This window comes from Toxotes jaculatrix, chromosome 21 (genome assembly GCF_017976425.1).
Source record: "Toxotes jaculatrix isolate fToxJac2 chromosome 21, fToxJac2.pri, whole genome shotgun sequence".
Taxonomy (NCBI): domain Eukaryota; kingdom Metazoa; phylum Chordata; class Actinopteri; family Toxotidae; genus Toxotes; species Toxotes jaculatrix.
The window spans coordinates 8,389,749-8,415,369 of record NC_054414.1 but is presented as its reverse complement, the minus strand read 5'-3'; the positions used below and the strand labels follow the sequence as shown (position 1 = coordinate 8,415,369).

General features: G+C 41.9%; 1 protein-coding gene across 1 annotated transcript; it reads right to left on the bottom strand.

The window, feature by feature from the left end:
* Window positions 1–934: 934 nt before the first annotated feature.
* Window positions 935–24,392, bottom strand: itga3b (integrin, alpha 3b). The gene is made up of 26 exons (XM_041029379.1): window positions 23,998–24,392; window positions 11,913–12,040; window positions 10,829–10,911; window positions 10,149–10,398; window positions 9,845–9,943; window positions 9,491–9,695; window positions 8,597–8,790; window positions 8,084–8,172; window positions 7,852–7,988; window positions 7,397–7,483; window positions 7,236–7,303; window positions 6,992–7,134; window positions 6,746–6,892; window positions 6,555–6,652; window positions 5,954–6,122; window positions 5,638–5,712; window positions 5,465–5,544; window positions 5,283–5,360; window positions 5,012–5,114; window positions 4,505–4,684; window positions 3,237–3,371; window positions 2,924–3,037; window positions 2,623–2,721; window positions 2,394–2,519; window positions 2,073–2,228; window positions 935–1,695 (listed from the first exon to the last, which is right to left on the bottom strand). Exons 1-25 carry the CDS (start codon window positions 24,225–24,227, stop codon window positions 2,118–2,120), a joined length of 3,228 nt encoding a protein of 1,075 aa, XP_040885313.1. The 5' UTR covers window positions 24,228–24,392; the 3' UTR covers window positions 935–1,695; window positions 2,073–2,117.
* Between the last annotated feature and the right edge of the window lie 1,229 nt (window positions 24,393–25,621).

Sequence of the window (25,621 nt, the reverse complement as noted above, 5' to 3'; positions counted from 1 at the left end):
CATTGAAACTGCACAGTAAAAAAGAAAAAAAACAATACCACCACAGAGAACAGAGTTTGTGCATTGGTTTCAGCCCTTCCCTCTTTACTCACAGAGTCAATGGAGCCTCTGTAAAGGCTACAGTCACAACAGAGTGGCTGTGGGCTCTCAGGTAGCATGGACTAGAGTGGTAACGCAACACTTAGTCCCATCGGAGACCGTTCAATGACTGTCTTCTCCGGATCCAGTATATCCTCAGTACTGCTGGTCAGCCACAAAGGCTTGGAAACAATCCCAGTATCAGCTTACTGTCTCGTACAAAAATACAAAAGCTTAGAGACAGAGAGACAACAAAGGCCAATGACATACGCATTCATTCAAATAGTCAATCCAACATAACTTGCTGCTTTATACAATTTATGATGTAGTTATCTATGCTGAAGCTTACAATATCATGAGGTCTCCAGACAGACAAAATACCATGTATTCTTTAATCCAGTGTTGTGACTCCTTGCATGTGATATATTTATCGATGTCCAGACAGGTTCTTTACTGTAATAACACAAGACAGTGTAATAAATAATTATCAAGTGTGCTCCCATAATCTCATCATCATATGTTGGCCAATTCAACATACAAACAAGAACCTGCTGCTTTTCAACTTGCCAAGCCATTGAATTTAATGTGGGCAGTTAAAACATGTCCAATTGGGCTATAAAATGACTCATTCACCACTGAGTACTTCACTGAGTACCTCTCTCTGTCCTCCGTACCTCTTTGTATTTATTCCCCCCAAACCAGGGAAGTAAAGCTTCTATATAGCTTGAAAAATACAAAGTCACGCTCTGCAAATGAGAGCCACAACCATAACTGCATTTGAGATGCTAGTCTACGTAATGCTTGCCAAGCTCTGACACGAACATTCACAGGAAGAAGCTTCTTCACTCGTAACAGAGTGGATGCTGGTCAACGTATTTTAAGTGCAGCTGGAAAATGATCTCCAAAGTGACTAATGTAGGTTTTAAACCTTTACGTAGCCTACAACCACTGACCACAAAGTGATGCCTGGCGACAGAGCAGGAAGGGCGCATACAATCACAGAGGAAAGCAATGGACTCATTCCTCCGATTAGAGAGAAAAACAGATACGGTGGAAATAAACATGATGAATGACCAGTGACTTTGCTCAGAGAAAGAACAAAAATGTGAAGAATCGAAAGTATACATATAAACATCGAGTTCAGTACATAAAGACCTGCAACGTAATCAAAACTGATTTTAAAATTACCCTTGACTGCAACCCCAATTCCAATGTACAACACTGCATTCTTCAAAAATACTTAACACATTACAATCTCTGAAACAAAAATGTTCAGTATATTGCACTGAAAGAGTTGATGAAATCTATTAAAGAAAAAAAAAAGTTTCAGATTGAATGCTTTATCCACAGCTGGTCCATGCACTGCAAAGTCCATGTGGCTCAACTAAGCCCAGTGCTCTTTGTTTGGACCGTGTGACAGTGAGTGGTTCAGGGTTCAAAGTAAAGGCCTCAGTAGTAGTAATGCTGCATCTCTGTCCAGTTGGTGATCCAATACTTTTTCTGTGGCTCCTCGGGCTGAAATCCCAGATTGAACTGATAGCGCTCAGCCTTGCGAATTTTCACCCCCTGGTGCTTTGGCATTATCCGGTAGTAGACTGCTCGCTTAAAGAATCCAAGCTGGAGGGGAAATGGAGAGAATGAGATGACATTAAAGAAAATGCACTTAAATGGCAGGAGAGCTGGGATTAATGACAGGCTGAGAGGAAGATTTAGGATTCAGAGGCTGAGGAAAATCAGGTTAGGTAACAGAGAGCCACACAATATCCTATTGAGCGAGATGGAAAAGACGGATAAAGTAGTGAAAACAAAAGCAATCAGTTGAGCAACGCAGAGTTTTAGCCTGAAAGGGAAACAGAAGAAATGTTAGCTACAGTAACTGGAAGCTGGTATAAAGTGAAGAGGCAGAAAGTGAAGTGGTAAGTTGAACCACACCCCAAGCTTAGCACTGTCATTAATCGTAACCATAGAAAATCCATTTGAAGGGGTGTTTTTACCCAAAAGCCCCACTGGTGTGTGCTGTTTGGAGACCCATAGGGGCCTCAGTAGTCCTCAGTCAGCCTCTCTGTCTCAGAGGGCTGGATCTTCATCTCAGCCTTCTGGGCCTTGGCCTCATACATCTCCCTCCTGCTGGCTCTCTGGAAGAAGCCACACTGGGGGTGGAGGAGGAGGAGGTGGGTGAATGGGGAAGGGGGTGAGTCAAAGGTTAGACTAATAGTTTGATATGGAGGTTTATAGATGTCGGCAGCTATCATATAACCCAGAGAGGATCCTTGGTGTGAGGAGTCTGTGTCTGCAGATATGATTTGTTCTCTCACCTTCCAGAGTATAAGAATAATGATTCCTAGTAGTAGGATTCCTGCTACTGCTGCTGAGATGATGATCCACAGCGGGAGCTCATAGGGTGTCTCCACTCCCTCCTCTGGTTCTACTTCTACTATGAACTACAAGAAAGGTGGAGGCAGTCAGGTAAAATCACGAGAATCATCATCTTCATCATCATCATCATCATCATCATCACAATCAGATTCATCATCATTTACGCACCATGGTGGTCTGACTGTCCATCTTTATGGTTCGTTTATCCGTAATAAGCTTCAGTGTGGCTTGACCTTTGACCGTAACTCTTAGAGCGTTGGAATAGTCCTGAAGGAATAAACACACGCACAAACATACACGCAAACAGCATCAAAACATTTTCACTATGAAGTAAAAGGTTGTAGGTGCCCAGAACCCCAGATTTCACATCAAAGCAAGGACCTTGGAAAAACCTCTGTTTGCCATTATAAGGTCTTTGTGTTTTTTTTTTTTTTGGGTGTGTGTGTGTGGCTGCAGCAGGTGAGCTAACCTCTAGCATTGTACTGTTCCACAATCGGGACCGGACATAAATCTTAGCTGAATTCGTCATGTTGATCAGTGGGCAGCTAAACGTCACGCATTTCGCTGTCCCCTTGGAGCATTCCTTCAACGCACAATGACAAAGAACTATTAAACACGTTAACAAACATAGGATGTACACAAGCGATGTGATTTCTTCTGTTTGTCCTTCTGTCAGCCTGCTGAACAGGAGAAGTGGAACGTGAAGATCTCACCCCGATGATCAAATGTAATACTTCAAATGACGCGTGAAAGCTGAGAGCTCAGGCAGATCCATTTCTTACCAACAGGTAGCTCTCTTTTCGATGAGTGACCAGTGTGATGGCTGCCTGTGGCTCAATGATCTGCGGCTGGGCCGAATCAGGCACATCATCCACCACGATCTGCCGTTTAGTACGCTTAGGTCTGCTCCCTGACAACTGGAAGACAAGGGAGAAAGAGGGGAAAATGAAAGAAGGAAGCAGAGGAGACAGAGACATGACATCAGAGGGTTAGTGGTAATTACTGGTTTTGATAAAGACATTACCAAATTCTTCTCAGAATAGCATTGTCATTTCCACTGTCTATATGTAGGCCACACGCATTATGATTTTCTATTTGGGGCTCTGTGAGGTTTGTATCTGGCGACACATGTTTTTTCCAAAATGTATTTCTGAACAGCTGTGGTTTGGCTTTGAGACCATTTTCACACCACGTTTCTACCACTAACGTTCACTCCAACTGCTCAGATGGCTTCACTTCACACTGACGTCAGGATGAATTTACGACATACAGAATATCACAAGCCTGTGCACAGCACAATACGTTTGTTGTTGGTGAAGTTCATTTTTTTTTTGCTCAACATCAGTCTGGCTCGGTGAAATTTGTCGAGTAAACTATTACATTTTCCAAAGGTATCTGACAGGTAAAATCAACAGACATAAACAATGTTAACTGTCACAGTGTTTTTAGCCATGCTGCGTTGCTCTGTACAGCATATTTAGTGCTAATATGCTAAAAAGAGAGACAATATAAACACTGACAATGACAGGGTAAACCTGGCTTGTCACTGTAAGCGTGTTATCATGCTGATGTTAGCATTTAGTTCAAAGCACGGTTGGGCCTTCTCACAACCTCACAGAGTTGCTATTGTACACTCTTAATGTTGTTCTTTGTCTGGGGCCTTTCATTAAAACCTCTTCTTCTGTTTATTTATAACCATGTTTGTGGTTTTTAAGAAATGGGATATTTTTGGATGTGCATATGTCATAAGGGTGTGAGCAGCAGAAAACTGTAAAGCATGAAAGAACAGAGAGCAGAGATAGGAAAGATAAGAGGAGAAAAACATGACACGTATCAAAGGTTCCAGGCTGAATATCAACCCAGTCACCTTTTCATGTGGTTTTCCAGATGAATCACTGGCACTGATTTGTGTATTGTTTCTGTAAAGCAATTAACTGTGCTCATAATCTGTATCCTTCAGGGCCTATTTTGGGTTTACAGGTTACCTCAACTTCAAGGCATCCAAGATATTAACATTTTGAGGTTCTAAAAGCTTAAAACAGAGCCTTACAGTTAGGTTAAGCATGTTGACCACTCTTTCAGGAGGGTTACAATCCACCTCTGATTCCCCTGTATCAATGGCAATCTTTGTCAGGTACAGCAGCCACTTGCCGTTGGCTACCTCCAAGGGCCAGTCAAACTCCACAGCCAGGGTCCCCAAGTCACCCAGGGGCTGTCCCCTCATATCCACCTAGTGGAGAAAATAGTCAGCGACACAAAAATAAAAGGAACTTCAGAAGAAATCAAACAGATAAAACAATACGGGTTAAAATAACAGTCAGAGCTGGACTGTAACTCTGTAACTCCTAAATAGCATCCACCCCTGGTCATGCTTACACCACAAACCATGGCTCAACAATCCTTTCCCCACGCAATATTAAAACTTCAGAAGAATAAAAGTGTTTGGCTTCAAAGACTGGGTGGGGATGAGGGAAATGTGGGTGAGTTGCACACATACTGTAGATGCAATATACAGTCTTGGAGGTCTAATATAGCCTGAGTGGCAGAGGTGACTCACATCAAAGGTAAACTCCACCAGACTGCCCACGTCACTGGTGTTTACCATGGCTGACTCGCCCATCACTGTCCCACCGAATTTTGTTCGCACCAGGGATTTCGCTCTAGACAGGGTGAGAGTTAGAAATGATTGTAGACTGTGCGAATTAAAAGAAAAGCAAAAAATGATGTGGAAGATAATGTGACGTGACATTCAGCGCTTCAGTGTCCATGGCATTTCTGTGCTCTTTATTGTATATACAGTACGTCATGAGTTAGATAGTGGGACTCACAAGGAGAAGGAGGGGAGGATGGTGTTTTCAATCAGCAGGTCCACAGGCACAGGCTTCAGGTCACTCTGTTCACTAAGACTGAGGAAACAAAACCTTATTACAAAACGTGAACTGGTACAGCTCTTATGGACATTTTAGGTGTAGACATAAAGGAATTACAATAGTGTCTCTTAAGCACTTACGTGGACAGATTTAGCTGGACCTCAACCTTTTCTGTGTTCAGATTAATCCCCGATGTCTCAAACTTGAGGGCAAGTGACATCTGATAATAATGGCAAAGGAATAAGAAGTATCACAAACACATCTCAGCAGAGGAAATAGTCAAACTCTTTGAGAGACAACTATGCACACTCACCTTTTCATTGCCTTTCAGTGGATTCCCCAGCTCACAAATCAATGAGGAGTCAAATGTGCATTCTACATCAGGGTCCTAAACACACATTAAAACAGTAAACAGAATTATGAAACTTCATAATTTAAGAGTGTGGAGATACATGCAAGTATGAGCAATCAGTAGTTTTTACTTCTCTCATGAAAATTGAAGCTATTTTTACATCTTAATGACAAAAAAATGAACAATCTAACAGCGTAATTTTGTGCTATAGAGCTTGGCAAGAGGAAATAAAGAAATGGACGTTTTTCAGTCGGCTGCTGCCCTCCAGTGGACGTACCTTTGCCCTGACACCAGAGTATGTCAGTGTGTCTGGGATGGTGACATCGAGCGTGGCCTGATGGGCGTCCTCAGCCAACTTCCCCGGGGAAGGAAAGTTAGTCACCTCCACCATCAGCGTTATTATCTTTATATTGCTGTTGAACTGAAGGACCTGGAGATTTCCCTGCCTGAACACAGACGACATGTCTTGTTTATTTACGTATTTTCCAGTTATTAATTTTGGGTAATTACTACATTTATGTGCATTTAGTTTAGCTCAAAGCCTGGAAACAGGGAGAAACAGCTAGCCTGACCCTGTCCAAAGGTAACTGTATGGATTAAACAAATGAGACATCATGTGTAACATCTCTTTTTCCAGTCTGTATGCTAAACTAACATGTACCACCTGCTGGTAGTAGCTTCATATGTACAATAGAGACATGACAGTGGTCTCCTTATCTATCTCTTGGCAAGAGAGTGAATAAAATTTATTATAACATTATACTGAATCTCTATATATCCTATATTGTGTGACATTCGTCTAAAAACAGGGTTTCTGTAGAAGGTTTAAAAACCTTTTATTACTCAAAGACGGCTTAGTTGTCAGTGTTTCATTTCACCTGGGGTAAGGTTTTTCTTCATTGTCAACAAACTGGGCTGACAGCTGCAGGTTACTGGTACATTTGTTGTCTGTGCCACACTCCTTCTGAAAGTTAATCTGCAGGAAATTTAAGAAATAAGTTCACATCATATCTTACAGAGGGACTATCACATTTAGATGTGCTTCACTATCACATGCATAATACCATACCTCAGTTCTCTGAAAGAGTTTCTGCTCCTGGCTCAGAACTGGGAAGAAGTCCAGGTTCTGCAGGGAGCGTCTGGATTTAGGTTTTTGTTCATTTAGGGACATGTTGACGGAAAAGACCACCGGCTCCAGTTTGTCCTTCACACTCGCCTGTTAATTCAGCAACAGCAACAGCAGCTTTTCAGTCAAAAAAATGAACATACAAAGGAATTTATACCCATATGCAGCATGCATTTGTTGAAACCTTACCACTGCAGCCAGGTATAGAACACGACACTGGGTGTTTGAAGACGGCAGGCTCAGGAAGCCAGTAAAGGTGTCACTATTGTCCTGGAAAAAAACACGAGGGCTTCTTCTTCTCTCTATGTCGGCCTCCACTGTATACATCACCGCTTTACAAAGAGGAAACACATCATGTTAGATAGATTCAAGATTATATAAATATTATTTATTTACACATTAATAGTCAATTTAGAAAAATGAGACTGCTTACTGATATTTTTCTTGAAGTTCTTGTTTCCGTTGCTCAGAGTGAAAGACATACACAGAGTCGCTGTAATGCTGTAAAACACAAAGAGATGTGAGTAGTAGTTAATTTTTGGACAAAGTGAATAAGCTAGTTTCAGAATGAAATATCCTGAGATGACATCTCACCATGGTTTATTTTTATCACACTTATTAGGGTCCACAATCTTAGGCTCGACAGTGAAGTCCTTAGTTAGGTGGATGACTGGCCGAGCTCTGAAAACACATACAATGGAAAAAAGGACTCAAAATGAAAAAAGGATAAAAATGATATATATTAGATATATAATTAATATTTAATTGAGACAAGCACTAGCAATGGTCATGAATATCTTCCATGAAATGCCTCTTCTTGCATATTTTCACAGTTACAAGTTGAAAATTTCTTTTCTTATCTTTTCAAGAACTTTTCTTTTGACTTAATACAATTAATAATAAAGACTTATTAAAGAATTTTACAGCCCCAGGTTTCATAGGATTTTCTTGATTCATTGGACATTTACTAATAGTTTAACTGAATAAAAAAAAAATTCCCCTTTTCCATACAATAATTACATTAATGACATGTTTTTGTTTATTTCTACCTGAGCAGGGCAATGCGGTCGTCCAGAGAACCAATTAAAATGTCAGGATAACTGTTGTCATCCATGTCCATTCCTCCATTGATGGAGTAGCCGAAGGTCTGGAATCCACCATTACCTACGGTCTTACCCTCAATCACCTGTAGAGGGCAACAATGACACATGGGAGATCAACACAATAAATCTGGTTCAGATTATGTCTGTGGTGCATTCGTGACATTAAATCAGATGTTACCTGACTGGGCTTCACTGAGATTCCTTTTTTACTTCCCATCCATATGTAGACCCTTCCTGTGTCGTGGAATGGAGCTCCCACTGCAAAGTCTGCGGACGGTAACAGTGGAGTGAAATATCTCAAGGAAACATGCAAAGGCAAGCTGCTGAAAACAAACCTAAGAAAAGTCAGTACATAGAATAATGTTGCCCTTTAGGTGGCAGCATTGCACCACCTAAACAGCCTGAAATGCAACACAGTCCACTATATTTCCCTGCTGACATAACCGTGTAGCAACACTGCATAAAAGACACATACAGGATGCTGACAAAATAATGGGAAAATAATGAAAATAATGAAAAATAATCATTTAATATACTTAAACTAGACACTGCTGCATTACCATTTCATAAAGTACCGGTACATCATTTTGTTGTCCTTTCTATCAATGAACCTGCAGTCCAGGGGCAGTAATGTTTGCTTTTTTGTGTTATGAAGCTATGTTTTCAACTTATGTTGCGTTCAGAGCCATACCTTGGAATCCATCTTGGTTGACATCACCGATGGCAGCAACTGCAAAGCCAAATCCAGAAGTTGATGGACCCTTCAGTACTAGGGAGGCGGTCTTCTGGAAAGATCCATTTTCATTCATGAAGATATACACTGCTCCACCATGATCGTTCATACGGTCAAAGTAAAACGGAGCACCCACAATCAGGTCATTCCAGCTGTAACAGGCGAAAGAAATGTGCAAAAAATATACATTAATACACCAATACACACATCCAAATTATGAAGTATAATTCACCAGCGTCACATTTCTAGTAATTATAACATGTACATTTGCATCCTTAAAATCCCACAGATCCAATAAGGTTTAACTCGTGCATTCAGGGGAGCCACGTGATTTCACCATGAAGTCATGATGAGCATCTTATCTGAGCTGCTGAAAGGACAGGTTTTCGTCTCTCATCTCATCTCAGCTCATACATACATCACCACGCATTCTCTGCATAGCAGGGCATATCACAGCTAGGGAGCATTCAAGCATGAGGCAGCTCAAAAGAACAAGATACTGTTACAGGCCATCAATTCAGAATTTTAAGCAGCTTCTGGCTGAAATACTGGATGGAAACCTGGAGACAGCTCTGTAATCTAGACAGTATCTTGATGAACTGATGTTTGTTCATTTGGAGGGTGTGGTTTAGATTTGAATTAAAATGACTTTCAGTTTGGGATTGCTCTCAAACTAAGGACATGGAGGATTAAAAAAAAAAAGCACTCTGATTCCAAGTATGTTTAGAATGAGGTCCATACGAGAAATAATGTTCTTCTATTCTAAATGTAGGATATAAGAAAAGAAAAAACTGAGAGTAGAATCATTCTTTTACTGTTCAGTTTTACACTATGTGGTGTACAGAAACGCACTCATCGTTGTCGAGGTCGGTGACAGCCAGGCTGCTCCCAAAGTACGAGCCCACTTGTTCCCCAGAGATAATGAGCGCCGGTTTGATGTCAGTGTTAGTCTTTGTACCAAACATCACAGAGCCCTTTGACTCCTCCCTGGGAGACCCTGTCACTACTGTGTAGTCGTCATGGCTCAGCAGCTTCTTCTCTTCGAGAACTGAATAACCTGTGGCAGAGAGCAATAAAAATTCACTGTTAAACTGTCATTTGACCATTGTAATTGTATTACAGGGTTGTTTTCAATATCACAGACAGTAAGAAATGTACTGTGATACACTTGACACAACACACTATTCACAGCGACTGTATATTCACCCATATAACTGTATCGTCTCTTCAGTTGGCCAAAATTTTTTCCTATAGAGTCCCAAGAATTCCCTGGATCTGGATCTCTCCATGTTACGTGAACATTTCCTTCATAACAAAGCAGAATCAGAAAACAATGTTAAAATCTGCCTTATGCACAGTGGGCAGGTTTCCCAGACACTGAATAATCCCAGCGTTAGACTAACACTAGGTAGTCTTGAATGTGTTTAATCCCTGTCTGTGAAACCTGCCCATTATTTCAATGTTAAGTAACAAAACACACTCTTTTTGGTGTTAACTCTTCAGTGCCCACCTTGCCACAGGTAGCTGCCTGTGGCACCGATGTAGACGTCAGTGTCTGTCATGCCACCTGAGATGCCCATGTTGCACATGCCCTCGAGCTCCATGTCGAAGTTGGGGTTGCAGACCTCATAACTGTAAGTCTGCCAGTCATCGTTCGGGTCATAGGTCAGATCATTACCCCTTACGTAGCACTTCCCTATCATCCGCCGCTGCTCCTCTGTGCCGCCCTGGATGATCTTCACATACCGATGCCCACATGCCTGAACACCAGAGAGGAATGTGTATTCTAGGATGTTATGGACTTAAATGAGTGCTATTATTATAAAAAAAGAGAAGAATGTCTTACTTTCTCCTTTACCAAAAGCAAAAATATCTAATATTTAAAAAATCTAAAAGTAAAGGGAAGGATGAAAAATCTTCATGAGAATAAAAGAACAATACTGGAAATTAAAGTTAAAGTCATGTTATAATGGTTTGTTTACCAGTATGTATGTGTATGTCAATAGTTTAAAAAATCCTCAACAAAAGAAACAAAATTTGGAACAAAAAATCCCTCAGGATCTGTGTGTGTGTGTGTGTGTGTGTGTATGATGAGTGTAACATCCGGTAGCTGCTCCAGTAAACGTGGCTGTGTACACAGTGTGTCACCTGTGACGCTGACTAATAAAATTGAACAGGGTGTCATCTCACCAGCACGCGTCCTGCCGACTGTTCCCTCTGACTGACCACCGTCACCCCCAGCCACATGCCCTCCACCATCTCTAAAGGATTTGCTGTGGATGTGTCATAAAGATTGGGGTCATATGTGGCAATTACATTACAGGATTTAAAAGTCGCTATCAACATGTAAATAGAGAGTACAAAATAATCATCCTGATTACTGGAAGGTAATAAAAAACAGTATCCGTGTCAAAATTTCACAACCTTGTTTCTATTGTTAATTCAGCATTATATTCAACCCAAATCTTCCAGTAACCAGATTTTCTAAACAAACCATTTTACAGCCCACAGTCAGCCATGTCCAATCATCCATTGTAAAGAAAAAACATTCATCATGATTACAGTGATCACAGTCACAGGAAAACCGACGGTAAAGCTTCGTTCAGTCTGGATCATGCCCTGACAGATGTTAACCTCAAAAATGCACTGTGACTGCAGCAACAGTCAAGCTCAACATTAAAAGAGACGAGGAATCTTTTTATTATGGTTCTTACTTTTAGCCTCCGGGGGTGTGTGTGTGGCATATTCACCTTCGGGTAGTACAGCACTAAGTCTATCAGTTAATAACCTTCAATTAAGAAAGGATGAGCTTTCAGAGTTCCATATCCTGGAGCTCATCGTGTAGGTACAGTAAATGATCCTGAACGCTATAGAACATGCCGGGGATTAGACTCTGAGATTGTCTGACAGACCATCTCTGTCCTCAGTGAATAAAGAGTAAGTTATTATTTACAGTTGCTCACTTAATACAGTATTCAGGGCACTCTACAGTAAAGTACCTGTATGTGTCAAACGGAAACTCAACTGACTGCACACATAAAGGTCAGTTTACTTGTCATGGGGAGTACAACTCAGATAGTGAACAAAGCTGTATAATTTTAGAGGACGCTATGGTAAGTCTGAGGGCTGAGGTGGGTGTAAAATGTTATTGTTCAAGCACCATCAGTCTCATGGATCTGTGCAGAAACTATATATACTATAATACTGTAACTCTGCAGTCCTCTGTTGAATATCAGAATGTCTAATCCCATCATGAGCTCTGCATCATGCTTACTTGTGGTGACCAGGTCCATTCTGGAGCAGTCGGTGGAGTCTGTGGTAATGGGACAGGAGTAGACAGCACCTGTTTCATTGACATTTTGTAGAGATTGGGCTTTCTCTTTGGGTGCTCCAGCAAGAAGCCTGAACACAAAAACACAGACAGGGGGAAAAAAAGGGAACCACAGGTAAAGATTATATCAGAGTCCTGTCATGGTGTCAGACAATACAACACACAGATAGTATCAGCAACATAAAAAAGCCAGACGGTTTTACAGATTATCCTCTAAACACAGAAGAACTATCCTGTAGGTCCATGCTCTTGTACATTTGAATGTGCAAAATGTTTTTCCATCCAGCATTTAACAGCAGGACACTTGTAAAATATATGAATTTTTAAGGGTGACATCTGAGAGACTGAGTATATATTCAGTTGCTCAGACACACAAAGAGTGAGCCAGTACACGTGAATTAAAAGTGAGAAGAGGAGAGCAGTCAGAGCATGACCCGTAACAAGTCTGGGCAGCACATACACAAAGACAGACACACAAACCAGCTTCTTGGTGATGGACCTGATCTTTTTGTCCACTCACCCAGACACTCCCTACATCAGCACCTTTTAACACACCACAGAACTTTGAAGTAGAGGGATTACCCCCTTTGCAAGGCTCTGTGCTGGGACACACTATTTACTGTCAGCACAAGATTTATTAGCTCCACTTTGTAGGTGGAAGGTGCAGACAGTCGTGTTTTCAGTGTGTGTGACACGTGGCCTGCTGTACTATGCGGGAAACAAAACTATAGAGCACTGTAGATGTTAAGCATGTCATTCTTTTCATTCAAACTTTTCTGAAAATGTTCAAGCATTTGTGGTTGAATACTCATGTGTTCCTGGCAGTGGTGAATGCGGAATAGTGGAAAACGGTGAGTCAAGCTTGTGGGTATATTAACCGCAATTCCGGGGTAGCTACCTCCCTTACATGCACTGATAAGCAAGAATAAATACAGATAACGGGTGCAGACTTAAAATACACCTTTACAGTAAGGTCATTGTGCCTTCAAATCAAAATCATGAGTCAGTACTGCACTGTTCCAACTTGAAGATAGACCATTTTTCTCAGAGTTGAATCACGACAAAGGAATCACTTGATGTCTGAGTAGGAACATGAAAAACACTGTGTAAATTTTATACAAATCTTGTTCATGGTGAGCCATTCCTGTTCACACATTACTCACAGGTTATGTGAGTTGTATATTCTATACAAACACAGAGAGCTGGTGTACCAGTCTCTACCACAGTCTACTGTAGGATATGTATACATGACCCTTACACAGACAAAATGCTCTCATGCATACTTGCAATGTAATCGTGAGAACATCTCAAGAACCCACACAAAAAATGTGTTTTCTTTGAAGCGTCACCTGAATGTGAAAGTTGACTGAGTTGACTTTTACCAATTTGAAACATGAGCATCTGGGAGAAAAGTGAAAAGTGAATCTCATTGCAACCACGATGAAAAGTAATTTGGTCCAGAACTATGAAAGTGATCACACTGTGTCCTGTGAGTACAGTAAAACATCCATAAACTTTACATTAAATATTTTCTGCTGGTGCATGAAAAACAGACATCCCACATCATGTCTGCATCATTTGAAACAGGTACAATTATCCCTTCTTTCTGCTGCCAGATGGACATTATCAGCAGTGAATCAATTATCTTGCCAGAGTGATGGCAACCAGAAAGAGCCAAGATGGCCTCTGAGGGCTGGCAGTTTTCAGTGGACTGGGAGGAAGTGGCTTTGATTCAGGTAATCATTCAGTAATGTGGACAGCATCTGAGATTCCACAGAGGTTTGCATTAGTTAGTAGGAGTGACAGATATGTGGAGAATCGGGCCCACGGAGTCCCACTGTGAGTGTGTGGAGGTCCATTCTGTGATCTATAGTATGAGTGTACTTGCGTGTGCTCCTGTACTACAGAGAACGTAAGCACATGAGGAAGTAGGTGTGTGTTTTATGCTTATATGAGTTGCCATTCTACTTCCATAGCCAATCAACTGACATGGCCACCCAGTGTGTTTTTCAGCTGTAAAATGACACAGAGCCTTTCAAAACACTGACTTACAAGGTTAGTCATTCCTATGAAAAACCAAGCTTGTGTAATTCAGAGCAAGAAAGGACAGGGTCAAGTCAGAGATTAAGTAAGACACTTCAAAGAAATCAAGACGAGCTGGGCCCAAAGTCCAGTGCTAATCACACGTGTCTCAGGGAGGCTTGTCTAACCTTGGCTGGCAGTGATTTTTTTTTTTTTTTTTTTTTTTTTTGTATAGCAAACCAGAGAACAAGACCTGTGAAGTTCAACCTGAACTCATAAACACACTCACTGTCGTCTTACTGTCTCAACGGAGCCTCATTGGTCACCTATGTTTGTTGTGGAAATTCAACACAGCAGATTTATGCCATCAGGTTTGACATACAGTGTGTGAAGGCACAGCTTTACAACTGAGCGGTGGTGTTTCCAGCCAGATTTAAGCTGGTATTATAATTTATGGAGGAAGCGCTTCAATAAAGGGAATAGTTTGACATTTTGCTTATTTGCTTTCTTGCAGAGTTAAATGAGAAGATGGATATAATTCTTAAGTCTTAAGCCATAGCCAGCAGCCACTTAGCTTAGTTTAACAGGAATATTCTTTGCTACCCCAATGACCAAAAGATTCCACTCTTCAAGTATGCAAAAGATAGCCAGCTAGACCAAATGTTACTATTAGCCTGTCCTTCATTTCGCTGTTGTTAGTTGAAAACTCCTCTCACAATGTCAACTTTTCATGAGGGGGAAAACAAAGCTGTTTTTCCTCATTTTTGGCCTCGAGTTTGTTCTGCTTCTGTGAGAAGATTTCGAAGGATTTCAGTCTTCTTAACCCATACATAAAAATGACCAAGACCTGAGTTACAAACAGTTGACTCAGCCACAGCAGCACATCTCATATCCTGCCCTGTTCCATCTGCAACAATGCGTGCTCTCCTCCTATCCATCTCCCTGCTCATCACCTCCTAATAAACATGCTGTCAAAGGCCCAGGGAAGGGAAAGGAAGAAGGGCACCCGGCAGCTGCATTCCAGCTCTGAGGACATGTTGAAATTTGCCCCCTCTTCCTATGAATGGATCTGAACGGCTGGCTAAACCAAACATTTACTGTGGCAAAACCCCCCCAGTTAAGGTGAGCGTGGCTGCATTCTTGCAATCAGGAACAAGAAACCCTCAGAAGAAGGCAGTTAGATGAACTCCTCTATATTGGTATCGGTGGTGTTCAGCTAAATAAACAGAGGTAAGCTTATCTAGTCATCTTAATCAGCACTGCCCACTGAAGCCTCTGACTAAGCCAGGAACACAGCGAAGGAGTGGCTAGTGAAGAGGTCAAAAAGGGTGATGGCTCTCATAGAAAGACAAACAGAAAAGTCCTTACAAGGTCTTGTCAGTTTGGTAAACAGACATCTGTCTCTAAGACGCTTGACACAAAACACATGGTCTCTTTGTAGTTAGTTAAAATTAAGCCATGATCTCTCATGCTCTCACCCTGTACCTATCCCTGACTCAGAATAACACCAACGGCAGCGAAACCAGGAACTCCCACTTCATTAAAGATGACTAAAACCTTCTGGATGACACTTTCTCTCCATCTCACAGGCTCTCATGAGACTAACAAGAAGAGACAATGCGCAGGGGCCAGTGAGTTTAGAAAAGAGCATAATGCTGTCTCATTCATCTTCATTTGGGTCCAGTCTGAACAGGACTATGATGAGTCACAGGATATAGGTGTATAACTGGCACGCACCTTTTCACTGGCTCTTACCTTAAATGACAAGAGGAGTAAATATTTAAAAATGGCATAGTAAGAGAAAGAAGAGGCCAGGATGGAAGAAGGAAATGAGAGAAAGATAAAGAACAAAAGAGGGAACTTAGCACTTCTGGTTGTAAAATGGCATTTATGTATTTGTAAATTTTTGTAGAGCGCTTGCGTGCAGAATCTAGCTCAGAGTGTGTTTCAGTATGTCAGCCTTACAACAGTGATTGATTATCTTTCTGATAAGGCTCAGACCTGCTTGTCAGAGGGTGTGGCTGTGCCCCTCGGGGCAGAGAAGCTCTGGGCCTGTCTTTCGCTACCAAACAATGCAACTCCTTTACGTGTGGGAAAGATATAAAAACATATATAAAGCACATTAGAATTGATTAAATAAATTACACTTTACAATTACATTTTGCTTTTTACAACACTGCATGGAACAGTAGATCAATACTGAGGGTGAAGACTTTGTAAATCGAGCCACATTCTTCTTCTTCTTGCTTCTTGAAAAAACACAACCACAGTTATCTGAACCAATCATGATTCTGTTTTACTGCGTCATGTAGAAGCCACAGGTCTACTTCTTCTGCAATTAAAAATGTGATGCCTCAGGCTGCTTCTGTCAGACCCGCTGGGAACAAGTAGACGCATGTAGCTCTTGCCCCTGGTAACAAGGTGTTGTTGTATAAGGATATAGAGAGAGGACTAGTGGGGAAGAACAGTTTTGAGGAGTTTCAGTTATGTGAAGAGGAGAAAGAAGTTTGAACTGTTGTATGTTTGTTTGTTCTGGAAATGCATGCACAGACCACAGGGCCTAAAAGGTCTCTAGGTCACTCATTGCAGCAAACAGGTCACCGATTTACAAGTACAGGCAAGGTAAAGACGCACAAAATTAATCCTCACCCTTAATCCTAAATCCATTTAAGACACACAGATATACAAATACACTCACCTATACTGCATCCTCCGTATTTTTCAGAACGATGCGATATAAAGCTATTGCAGAGCGGGCAACTCATATTGATTCCAGGGAAACATTGCCACTTAGACCCACTAAGCAAATAAATGGAGATAATATTGAATGGAGTGACTCAATTTGAAGATTGAATTAAGCATGAGGACAAGAGGAGACGGGGGCTCAGATCATTTTATGCTCGTGTAATGGTGTAATGATTTTACTGAAAGATGAGAGGATGGTTGATATATAGACATGGTGTGCTGCACAGTAACTGTGCTCATGATAAGGGGACGTAAAGTCACATGACAAACGTGTGTGTGTGTATTTTTCTGCTCTGCTCCCAGTGTGAATTCATTATATCACAACAGCACTCTAATACATCCAGTTCTTTGTAATGTCAGGAAACACTCTCACAAAGCATTGGTGGGATGGAGAACGGGCATTGCTATCAGACTAATCACAGCAAGCCTGCCTTGTTGGTAACAGCCTAACTATGTGCCTGCATGTACAGGACATAGATAACAGATGAGTCCTCTCTGGACAAACAGTGACCTGAAAGTATCAGCCTGCTGCAAACAGAAAAGTGTTGGCCACTCAGACCTGCCCTCACAGCACCTGTGCTTCTCAGGGCTTCCACATTTTTCTGGGCAGGGCCTTGTGGTCTATATAATCCCTAAGATGTCAATAAGGATATTTTCCAATATTTATACATATCACAAAATATAAGAACCCTAAAACCATCAAACTAAACTGTGCTCCACTGTTACGCAACTAAAGCATTAATAACTGTTTCTAGAATTATTTCTAGAATGACAACATGATAAGATCTTATCACCACAATATGATTTGATTGAAAGTTAATAAACGATAACGTGCAAGTATCAAGTATAACACATTGCAAACATCTACATCCAACCACAAAACCTTAATCCTCACCACCACCAGCACACAGAAATATCTACATTGTGGCTCTTCAGTCCTAGAGCGGAAAACAGAGTGCACAGTACACCTCGTGTATTAAGACTAATCCTTCAGTATAACTGTCAGAGGTTGTAAACCAACAGAGCAAACATGCAAAGAGTGACAGGAAGTCAGTGGAGATTTGTGAGCACACCTAGCTAATAATACACAGACTGCTGAGGCCAGTTGTGGTTAAACCGTAATTTCACAAAAGCAGCAGTCCACCTGGCAGGATACAGTCGGAAGAATACAGCAACTTTTTATTCCTTTTTTGTTTCTAAAAGCCTTAAAACGTTTGTTTTTCAAGTTCTTGCGCTTGCCCTCTCACCTCTGTCAAGTTGTCAGAGGCCACTTTCAGCCTACTGCAACTTTTCACACACTAGTTGTTGCTGGTGATGTCAGAGATTTTAAACAGAGAAGCAGAGTTTGCATACAAACAGGAAAAGAAGGACATGTAATGCTGGCAACGTGATAAACCATAATTTAGTCACAAGGGGGAAACACATTATAGAGATTAAATGCAAAGAGTATATTACAGCTGATCAAAAGAGGAAATGGCACAGAACAAGTGTTAAATACAATAAAAATATCAGTCTGCATCTGTGTTCTACACAGACACACAGGAACACCAGTCTACCAGAGTATCTCAGCTGGGCAAATATCTTGTTTGAAGACCACCATCTGCCACGGGTGAAACAGTAACAGGAGAGCAAACTCATTTAGACCCAGTGTGACAAATTAAACATGGCAGGTCGTCCCCCGATGATAAACTAACTCACTTTTCATTAGCAATGAGTAAAACCATGTCTGACAAGGACAATGTTGTTTTGTCTCATGTCTGTAGGTTGGTTTGCTGACTGTGTCCACCCAGTGTCTGCTGTGGCTGGATGAACGACGTCAGACTGGCTTCCCCCATTGCTGCAGACGCAGACAGTGCAGCGATGCTACACATGATTAACACACACACACACACACAGCTGGACTGAGCCAGGATACATGTTTGTCAGTGACCCCACACCAGCTCACATCCAGCATGCAAACTCATATCACGCAGCAGAATCCACAGGAGACTCACAGTATCAGTAACAGTATTTCCATTAACACTTTGACCCCTGCTGAATGTAAAGTAGGGAGGGGGGGCGGGGTTACAGGTGGACTACCTCGCAGCTATAATAGAGCTGACAGCAACACTGTTAGCGTGCCTGCTATGTGCCAAGTTTTCACTCCGATATTACTCAGCTTGTACAAAAGCAGCGCAGGTGCGTGCAGGAAACATCTGTTTTTACCTGCGGAGCCTTAGACCCTTAAACCACCAATGAACACCACTGGAGCAGATTCTACTTTTGTAATTTGTCGGCAAGCCATGTAGTAAATAGTCTTTATGTTGTTAAGGACAGACCACAAGAAACAACGTTCACTGACGTCCACATACACATACCAAGTGTAAACTGATACTTCAGGATCATTTCCCCTTCAAAAGATGATAAAGGGCTTGAGGAGAGAAAGGAACTGAAGCATATAGTTTTTCTAGCTACAGGTAACCCTCATTAGCCCAGAGGCTAGATACACCAGCTTCTTTTCCATGCTGTTTCAGGGCATTTGTACAACTAGGGGGAGAAAATGGGATCTCTTACAGTTTTGTTAGGGACAGAAACAGTCTTCACTGCAGGTATTTCCAGTGAAAGCCCCACCATAGAGAATCTCCTCTGTGGAGATCAGCAGGAGGCACGAGGTCCCGCTGAGATCCATTTCAACATGTTATTAGAAGCTGTCATTCACTCTGCCGCTACACAAAATGCAACTCATGCCATTACCAACTGATTGGATACAGGCAATAAATAGCATAAAGATTAGAGCCGGTCACCATGGACAAACTTGCATGTAGCTGTTCTGAGGTCTCGCACTGTTGCAGTGGCTTGACCTCAAACCTTTAATATATCCCAACCCAATTCCCACCGGCAAACCTCCTTTTTCACAACACTCTGAATTTTCTCTGTTTGCTACTTGGCTAACTTTTTTCATCTTTTTTCAACTATCATTTCTGATACAAGTTTTTAATAAATATTTATTTTTAAATAATGAATTCTTAAGTTGTATGTGTTAATAATTTGTCAATAAATGGATTCTTCCCAACTTTTGTATGTTTAAGATTTAAGTGGTCGAATGGTATAGTTTGTTCTTTTCAATGGTGTATAACTGATCTATAAAGCACTGGTAAATGATCTGTTAAGCCATTGATTACAACTTACATTATAAAACCTCTGTGAAGGGTGTCGTAATAGAAACCTAATCCAGGACAAATGTAATAGCAGATAGGGAATTTGTAATACTTCCTTTTCACAGGGAAACATCAGTAAAAACTTCCGCGGCTGGCTCGAGTTTAATACATGTATGAGGGTCTAAAGGACAACACCAGATTCTTATCTGTAAATGTTTCACTGTGGCATGACACTAGTGCTCTGATGAACCTACTTCAGAGACAAAGACCACAAGCATTCGTGTGATGAGGAATGTTGGATCATGGCCAAGTTGGACATGCCCACCGTACATTAGCCTGCGCTACAGAATGTAATGTAATATAACACATTAGGTCATTCGGCTGGATCAGGTATTTAACATTCACAGTGCTGCTGAACAGCTTTTCAGAGTTCACAGCCCAAAACACAATGCTATACTTTAGCACAAGAATACTAGGTTATAGACACATTCATACATCTTCCTGCTGTGAAAACTCCCTGCCACTGGAATACACTGCTGTTCCCACAGTTAACCTTTTGCAGCCACATTTCAGGCCTACAGAGAGGTGAGTGTCACGCTGAGGTCTTCCCGGGACACTGATTCCTGTCTTTAACATGTAAAAGTTAAAGTTTAATACTAGAGGATGACTATGCAGGTTCTATGCAACACACTGTCCCCATCTGTTGCATAATATTAACTTTGCAATGAAGAGACTTGATTTAGCAATCAGATATTTAATACCACCAAACCCTAGGAGGTTTGAAGAAAAGCAAGTCGGCCAGTCTACACCTCACAGCAGAAAGTGAAAGGCCCCGTCAAATTAAATGGCTGACTTTCATGGCCTCAGGCCACAGCAGTCAGACAGAGATGAGCTGGAAAAGCAACGGCACTTCAACTCTGATTAAATATTCATCAGTGAGAAGAATTAAATTCTTTTACTCGGGTCACAGGGGTTCCCATCTATAAAATGAAGGAGTGTTTGTCTGCTGAAGAAGGAATAGAATGATTTTAAATTCTAGCTGAGTTTTGGTAAGGTTATATGTGATCTCCAGAGTCATCATTCTCACTCCTGTCTCGTCTCAACCTGAAACCTGGCAGGTTGTGACTGTGCAGAGAAGGCTAATACATTCCAGGCATTCCATGGGGTCAGGGGACTGGAAGAGCTAATAGGTGGCCAGATGACTGCACCCCTCCCTGCTACAACAGAGAACAAAAAAAGCTCTCTCAGGAAAAAAAACCTCTCTGAGACCTTAAATGGGTGATTCAAAGAGAAGGAGGGGAGTGGAGAGGTGAATACCCTGAACAAATTGGCCCCAGGTAGCTTCTAGATTATTCAGGTGGAGCCCTTCCCCTACTAAGCTGGTCTACTAATTGGTCGTGTACGCCCCCCCAACCAATTCAAAATACATTTTTTTTAAATTACTTCAGTTGAGCCAAGATATACTGCTAGATTCAGTCTAAGTGGATAACAGCCTACATCTTAAGAGGTTCAGAAAAACTTTATTGCACTCCCTTAATTGCAGAAGTGGGAGTGGAAACCCTCTGTCTTGACTTTTATCCTGGACTCTGTCTGACTAATACATCCACAAAGAACGGCCACTTTAAACATGTGTGTGTACATGTCACGACTGGTTTATTTGCCTAGCTCTTGCATTTTTCAAATATTCACACCCCAGCTTGCTCCAGTAATGAGGAAACCTGTGACAAACAGCTCTGTGGTGCAGTGAGACAGATCTGGGGCCTCAAACGAAGCCAGACAACACAGAGGAAACAGACAGGACTGTAAAACCAGCCCAAACATGGGACACACCATCAGGGCATTGTTACTGTATTTGTCTTTACAGAATCAGAGTGCATGCACAGCTAGGTCTGAGTACTGAAAGACTGTCTTTAGTGAGCATTGGTGGCTCCACAGATTACAAGCTTAGGTCGATAGAGAGGACACACTTGAAACAGAAGGTAATAATTGGAAGAAATAAACATAGTAGACTTAGTGTGGGGGGGGTTTCTGTCTCGTGAAACTGAGAATAAGTGGGAAAGTTCTTGGTTGGATATGTGTAGGTTAATACTCTGTGAATCACAGGTCACAGCCACATTGAGCGTCACAGTTCTTTTGAACCAGATATCTTCCGTCTCAAGAATTTCACTTCTTCAAATTGAGAAATACACTGCACTGACATAAAACACCAAAACACATTAAGGATATCAGATAAACAGAAATACATTGTGTGGTCTTCTGAATATTTAAAGAACCAGCTCTGTATTTTGGGAAATGCGCTTATTCCCTTTCTTGCTGAGAGTGAGATGAAAATATTGATACCACTCTCATTTCCATACGCTAAACATAAACGTAGAGCCAGCAGCAGTTTAGGCTCATGTTCACTTCATATTAGTGTCAAAGGTATATCATAATGAAAGTGAACTGAGGACAAATTTGCTTAAACCTCTTAGCTAGCAGCAGACCAATAAGACTTTTTACAGTCTATTTGTCCCTACAGGCTCCCAGTCTCATTACCACAGCCATGTGCTCCCCTTCTTGGGTTGCAGTCTGTGGACAGTGACTCCGTCCCTCTAGGGACAGGGCCAAGATGGCACATCGATCATGTGTCAGATGGACACTGCTATCTGTTCTATTAACTCTGTAATGCACATCCATCCACCACTTCACAGAGAGCGGGCTGATATTCAGATTCACTATGCTGGTGACAACAAAGAGGAAGTGCTCCCTGGTTTACAATCTTCTTCCAGCATTATTCTTCAAAGCACAACGTGGACACAGATAACAGCAAGTTATGAACGCGCCGTGTGATCATGGATGCGGAAGGATGAGGGGGCCACTGTAATTGGCCGAGGGAAATCCTACACTAAACAATGATACAGTTTGAGGAGCTTTCATTAAAGAGGCTGCAAAGGAAAACAGGAAAGATGTGTCACACACGTTCTTGTCCTCGAACACGAACTATTTCTAAAAGAAAAAGCATTTACTTTCATGTAAATCCTCCCAAACACTGTTTAATCCACAGGAGTATTCAGGTCGTGGTAATAACAACCCACAAGTGTTACAGGCCAGTGAACACCTTTATTGCGAAATACAAACTCACTTGTGTCTAAGCTGAATATAATAGCCTGAGGATAGGTGGAAAGAAAGTAGAACAAGCAATGAGAGGACTCTGCGCATTCCACAATAGCTGGATGTAAACACTGAAGTCATATACGCACAGAATATGAGATATAATATGAGAATCCATAAAACTGTGCACTATGCAAAACTGTGCACTGAAATCACATCAGAAGCCACAGCTCCACACTGTAGAACCTGACCTTGCCCTGCTGTTTCCGGTTTCAACCACAGGTACACGCTTCTGTTCAAAGAAATGTGTATCAGGGATTATGAAGTGTGCATTTTTAACAGTAAGAGTCACTCAGGGTTGGTCAGTGATTGTTTGATAGATTAAGGTTTGGGGACAGAAATGTCAGCCAAAAAAAAAAAAAATAATAATATGAAAAATTTTGTATGTAAACGAAAGAGCCCATGTAGAGAAAGAGAGAGAGACAAAGTCATGCAACACTGCAACACCCAGTTTTGCATTCACACTTGTTTCTATTGCTCAGATGCCTGTTTGACCTCTTTTCTAACCCGCTGTCCACAATCTGACAGAAACAGACAAACTTTATTGCTAATGACCGAGGTAACAAAGTTGGCACTCTGAGGGCCGGACTGAATAAAACTGCAGACATTTAAATCTGTCAGGTGTCTAACAGGTGGCTGAGGAGCTACTTGGCGTGTAGAAAAGGGAAGTGCGGGAGGCGAAAGAAACTCTGGGAAGCACTATACAAGTGTGTGAAGCGCAGTTCATAAACAGGCGACAGGCATTTAAACGCAGTATAATAAGCTACAGACTCCAAACCTTCACAGAGTGTTTTGCGCAGTAAATGGGCGCAATACGCTTCAGTGCGGCAGGAAAAAAAATGGTTGTTTTTCGTTACGCCTCCTGGTCCAAAGCAGGTGCGGGGCCTATCTGACTATCTGATTTTTTTTTTTTGTTACCTGTAAATGAAAAAGAAGTAGAGCATTGTCTTAGACATGCACAGCGGGTAACTTACAGGTATTTTGTGGTGCTCCCCTTCTGTCGATGCAGAGCTACTGAGAATCCAAAGAAGCTCCCATTGGTCTTTCCCTCTTTGATCACAGGAAACCGATCATCTATATTAAATCCGGTGCAGGTTTGCGTCCCCTGGTACACAACCAAAACAAAACAGAGTAACAGTGTTGGACACATGTTTAGGCCGTTTCTTGTCTCGTAAGTGCAGTAGGCTTCCCGCAGATCCACCATCAGCGTGGTTCCGGTACGGCAGTCTCCCGCACTGAGCTCCTACAGGTAGGGTGCTGCTTCACAGAGACCTCCCCATTGAGAGCCGCCTGTCGCCCCCTTCGCGCTCACAGCGTTACTGCCTAGGTGTCGGTGTCTGCCTCCTTCTGCTACTCTCCCTTCCTTCCTTTGCTCTCCACCCCCATGAAACAAGTGTAGTCACAGCACTCGCTCGTTGAGTGTGGTTAGCTGTGAGCCACAGTCTCTCGCTTTCCCCTCCCTGTCTCTCTCCTCTGCACTCACAGTTTTTTTTTTCTCTTTCCACCTGTTGAGACTCTCAACAATCACGAGTTCCTAAGCATTTCTCAAGGAAAATGACTAAAACCAACCAAAAGAAACTAATAAGCTTATTTCTAAACAACAGAGAAAAAGAATATTGTGGATGCAGTGGCTTTTGGTGCAGGGATTCAAGGAATTCAGCTGTCAAATGCATTAAAATGCCACAGTATATAGCCTTCCTATTGCAGTGTTACAGTTACATGAAGTTTTCACATGCATGTCAGTCTTTACAGTTCAGAAGTGATCTGTTCAGAAATACCAGCACAGTCTTACATAGTGTCAAAGTGTCTGCTACTTAATATTTTTACAACAAAATATTATGTTTTTGTGTTCATCACCTTTGAAAGAGGATACAGAAAAGCTTTTTTAAACTAAATTATCTGTGTTTCAATTGAGTTACCTCAGTGCAGGATGTTTTTTGTAGGAGGGACTATATTATGAGAGTCAGGCCCCCTGATGAGACTCTTCCAAGCCCACTAATAGATGCACAGCCCGCCCTCACATGAGCACTCTTGTGACAGCCACCCTCCCTTGCTCCATTGCCTATTGCTCAAACTTCTGGCTTCCAATAGGCCGTTCATTAAAACCTTAATCCCCTTACAGAGTTCATGGAACAGGCCAGAGTTTTTAAAAGTATCCTTTCCTTTCTGTGAATGCCCCTGCACCCCCTTTCCCTGTCCTTCTTTGGACACCCCCCACCCCCCACGGCGTAGAGAGACCGACTGCAGCTCCCTTTCCTCCCTGTCTGCTTGTATCTCTACAGCCGGTGTGATCTTTCATCATGTCTGCTTTATTGGCTGACTCCTGGCTGAAATCTGGCATCTCTGACCTCCTCTAATTGATGAGCTGCGCTCCCACTCTGCATCTCCTCACGCTCCGGGAGTCTCTCTCACCCGGAGGGAGCCTCTCCTTCCTCCCTATTGAAATCATGCCCTATGGGGAATGTAGTTCACTGTGCACATTCCACAGACTAACTGCAAACACTTTTGTTAGCTGTGTTGCATATGGGTGTGTGCACGGCAACATAGAGCAAAACCACATTTAGCATCACTTCTAAACCCCACACCACTTCTCTTTTG

Bases quoted from the DNA above. Each gene is read 5' to 3' on its own strand.
- itga3b (XM_041029379.1), bottom strand. From the start codon at position 24,227: ATGGTGGATCTGCGGGAAGCCTACTGCACTTACGAGACAAGAAACGGC. The intron at 7,135-7,235 runs GTAAGCAGTCTC...CTCTTTGTAAAG, and splicing joins GAACTTCAAGAAAAATATCA to CGGTGATGTATACAGTGGAG. The intron at 2,520-2,622 runs GTGCGTAAATGA...CCTTTCTTGTAG, and splicing joins TGGACAGTCAGACCACCATG to TTCATAGTAGAAGTAGAACC.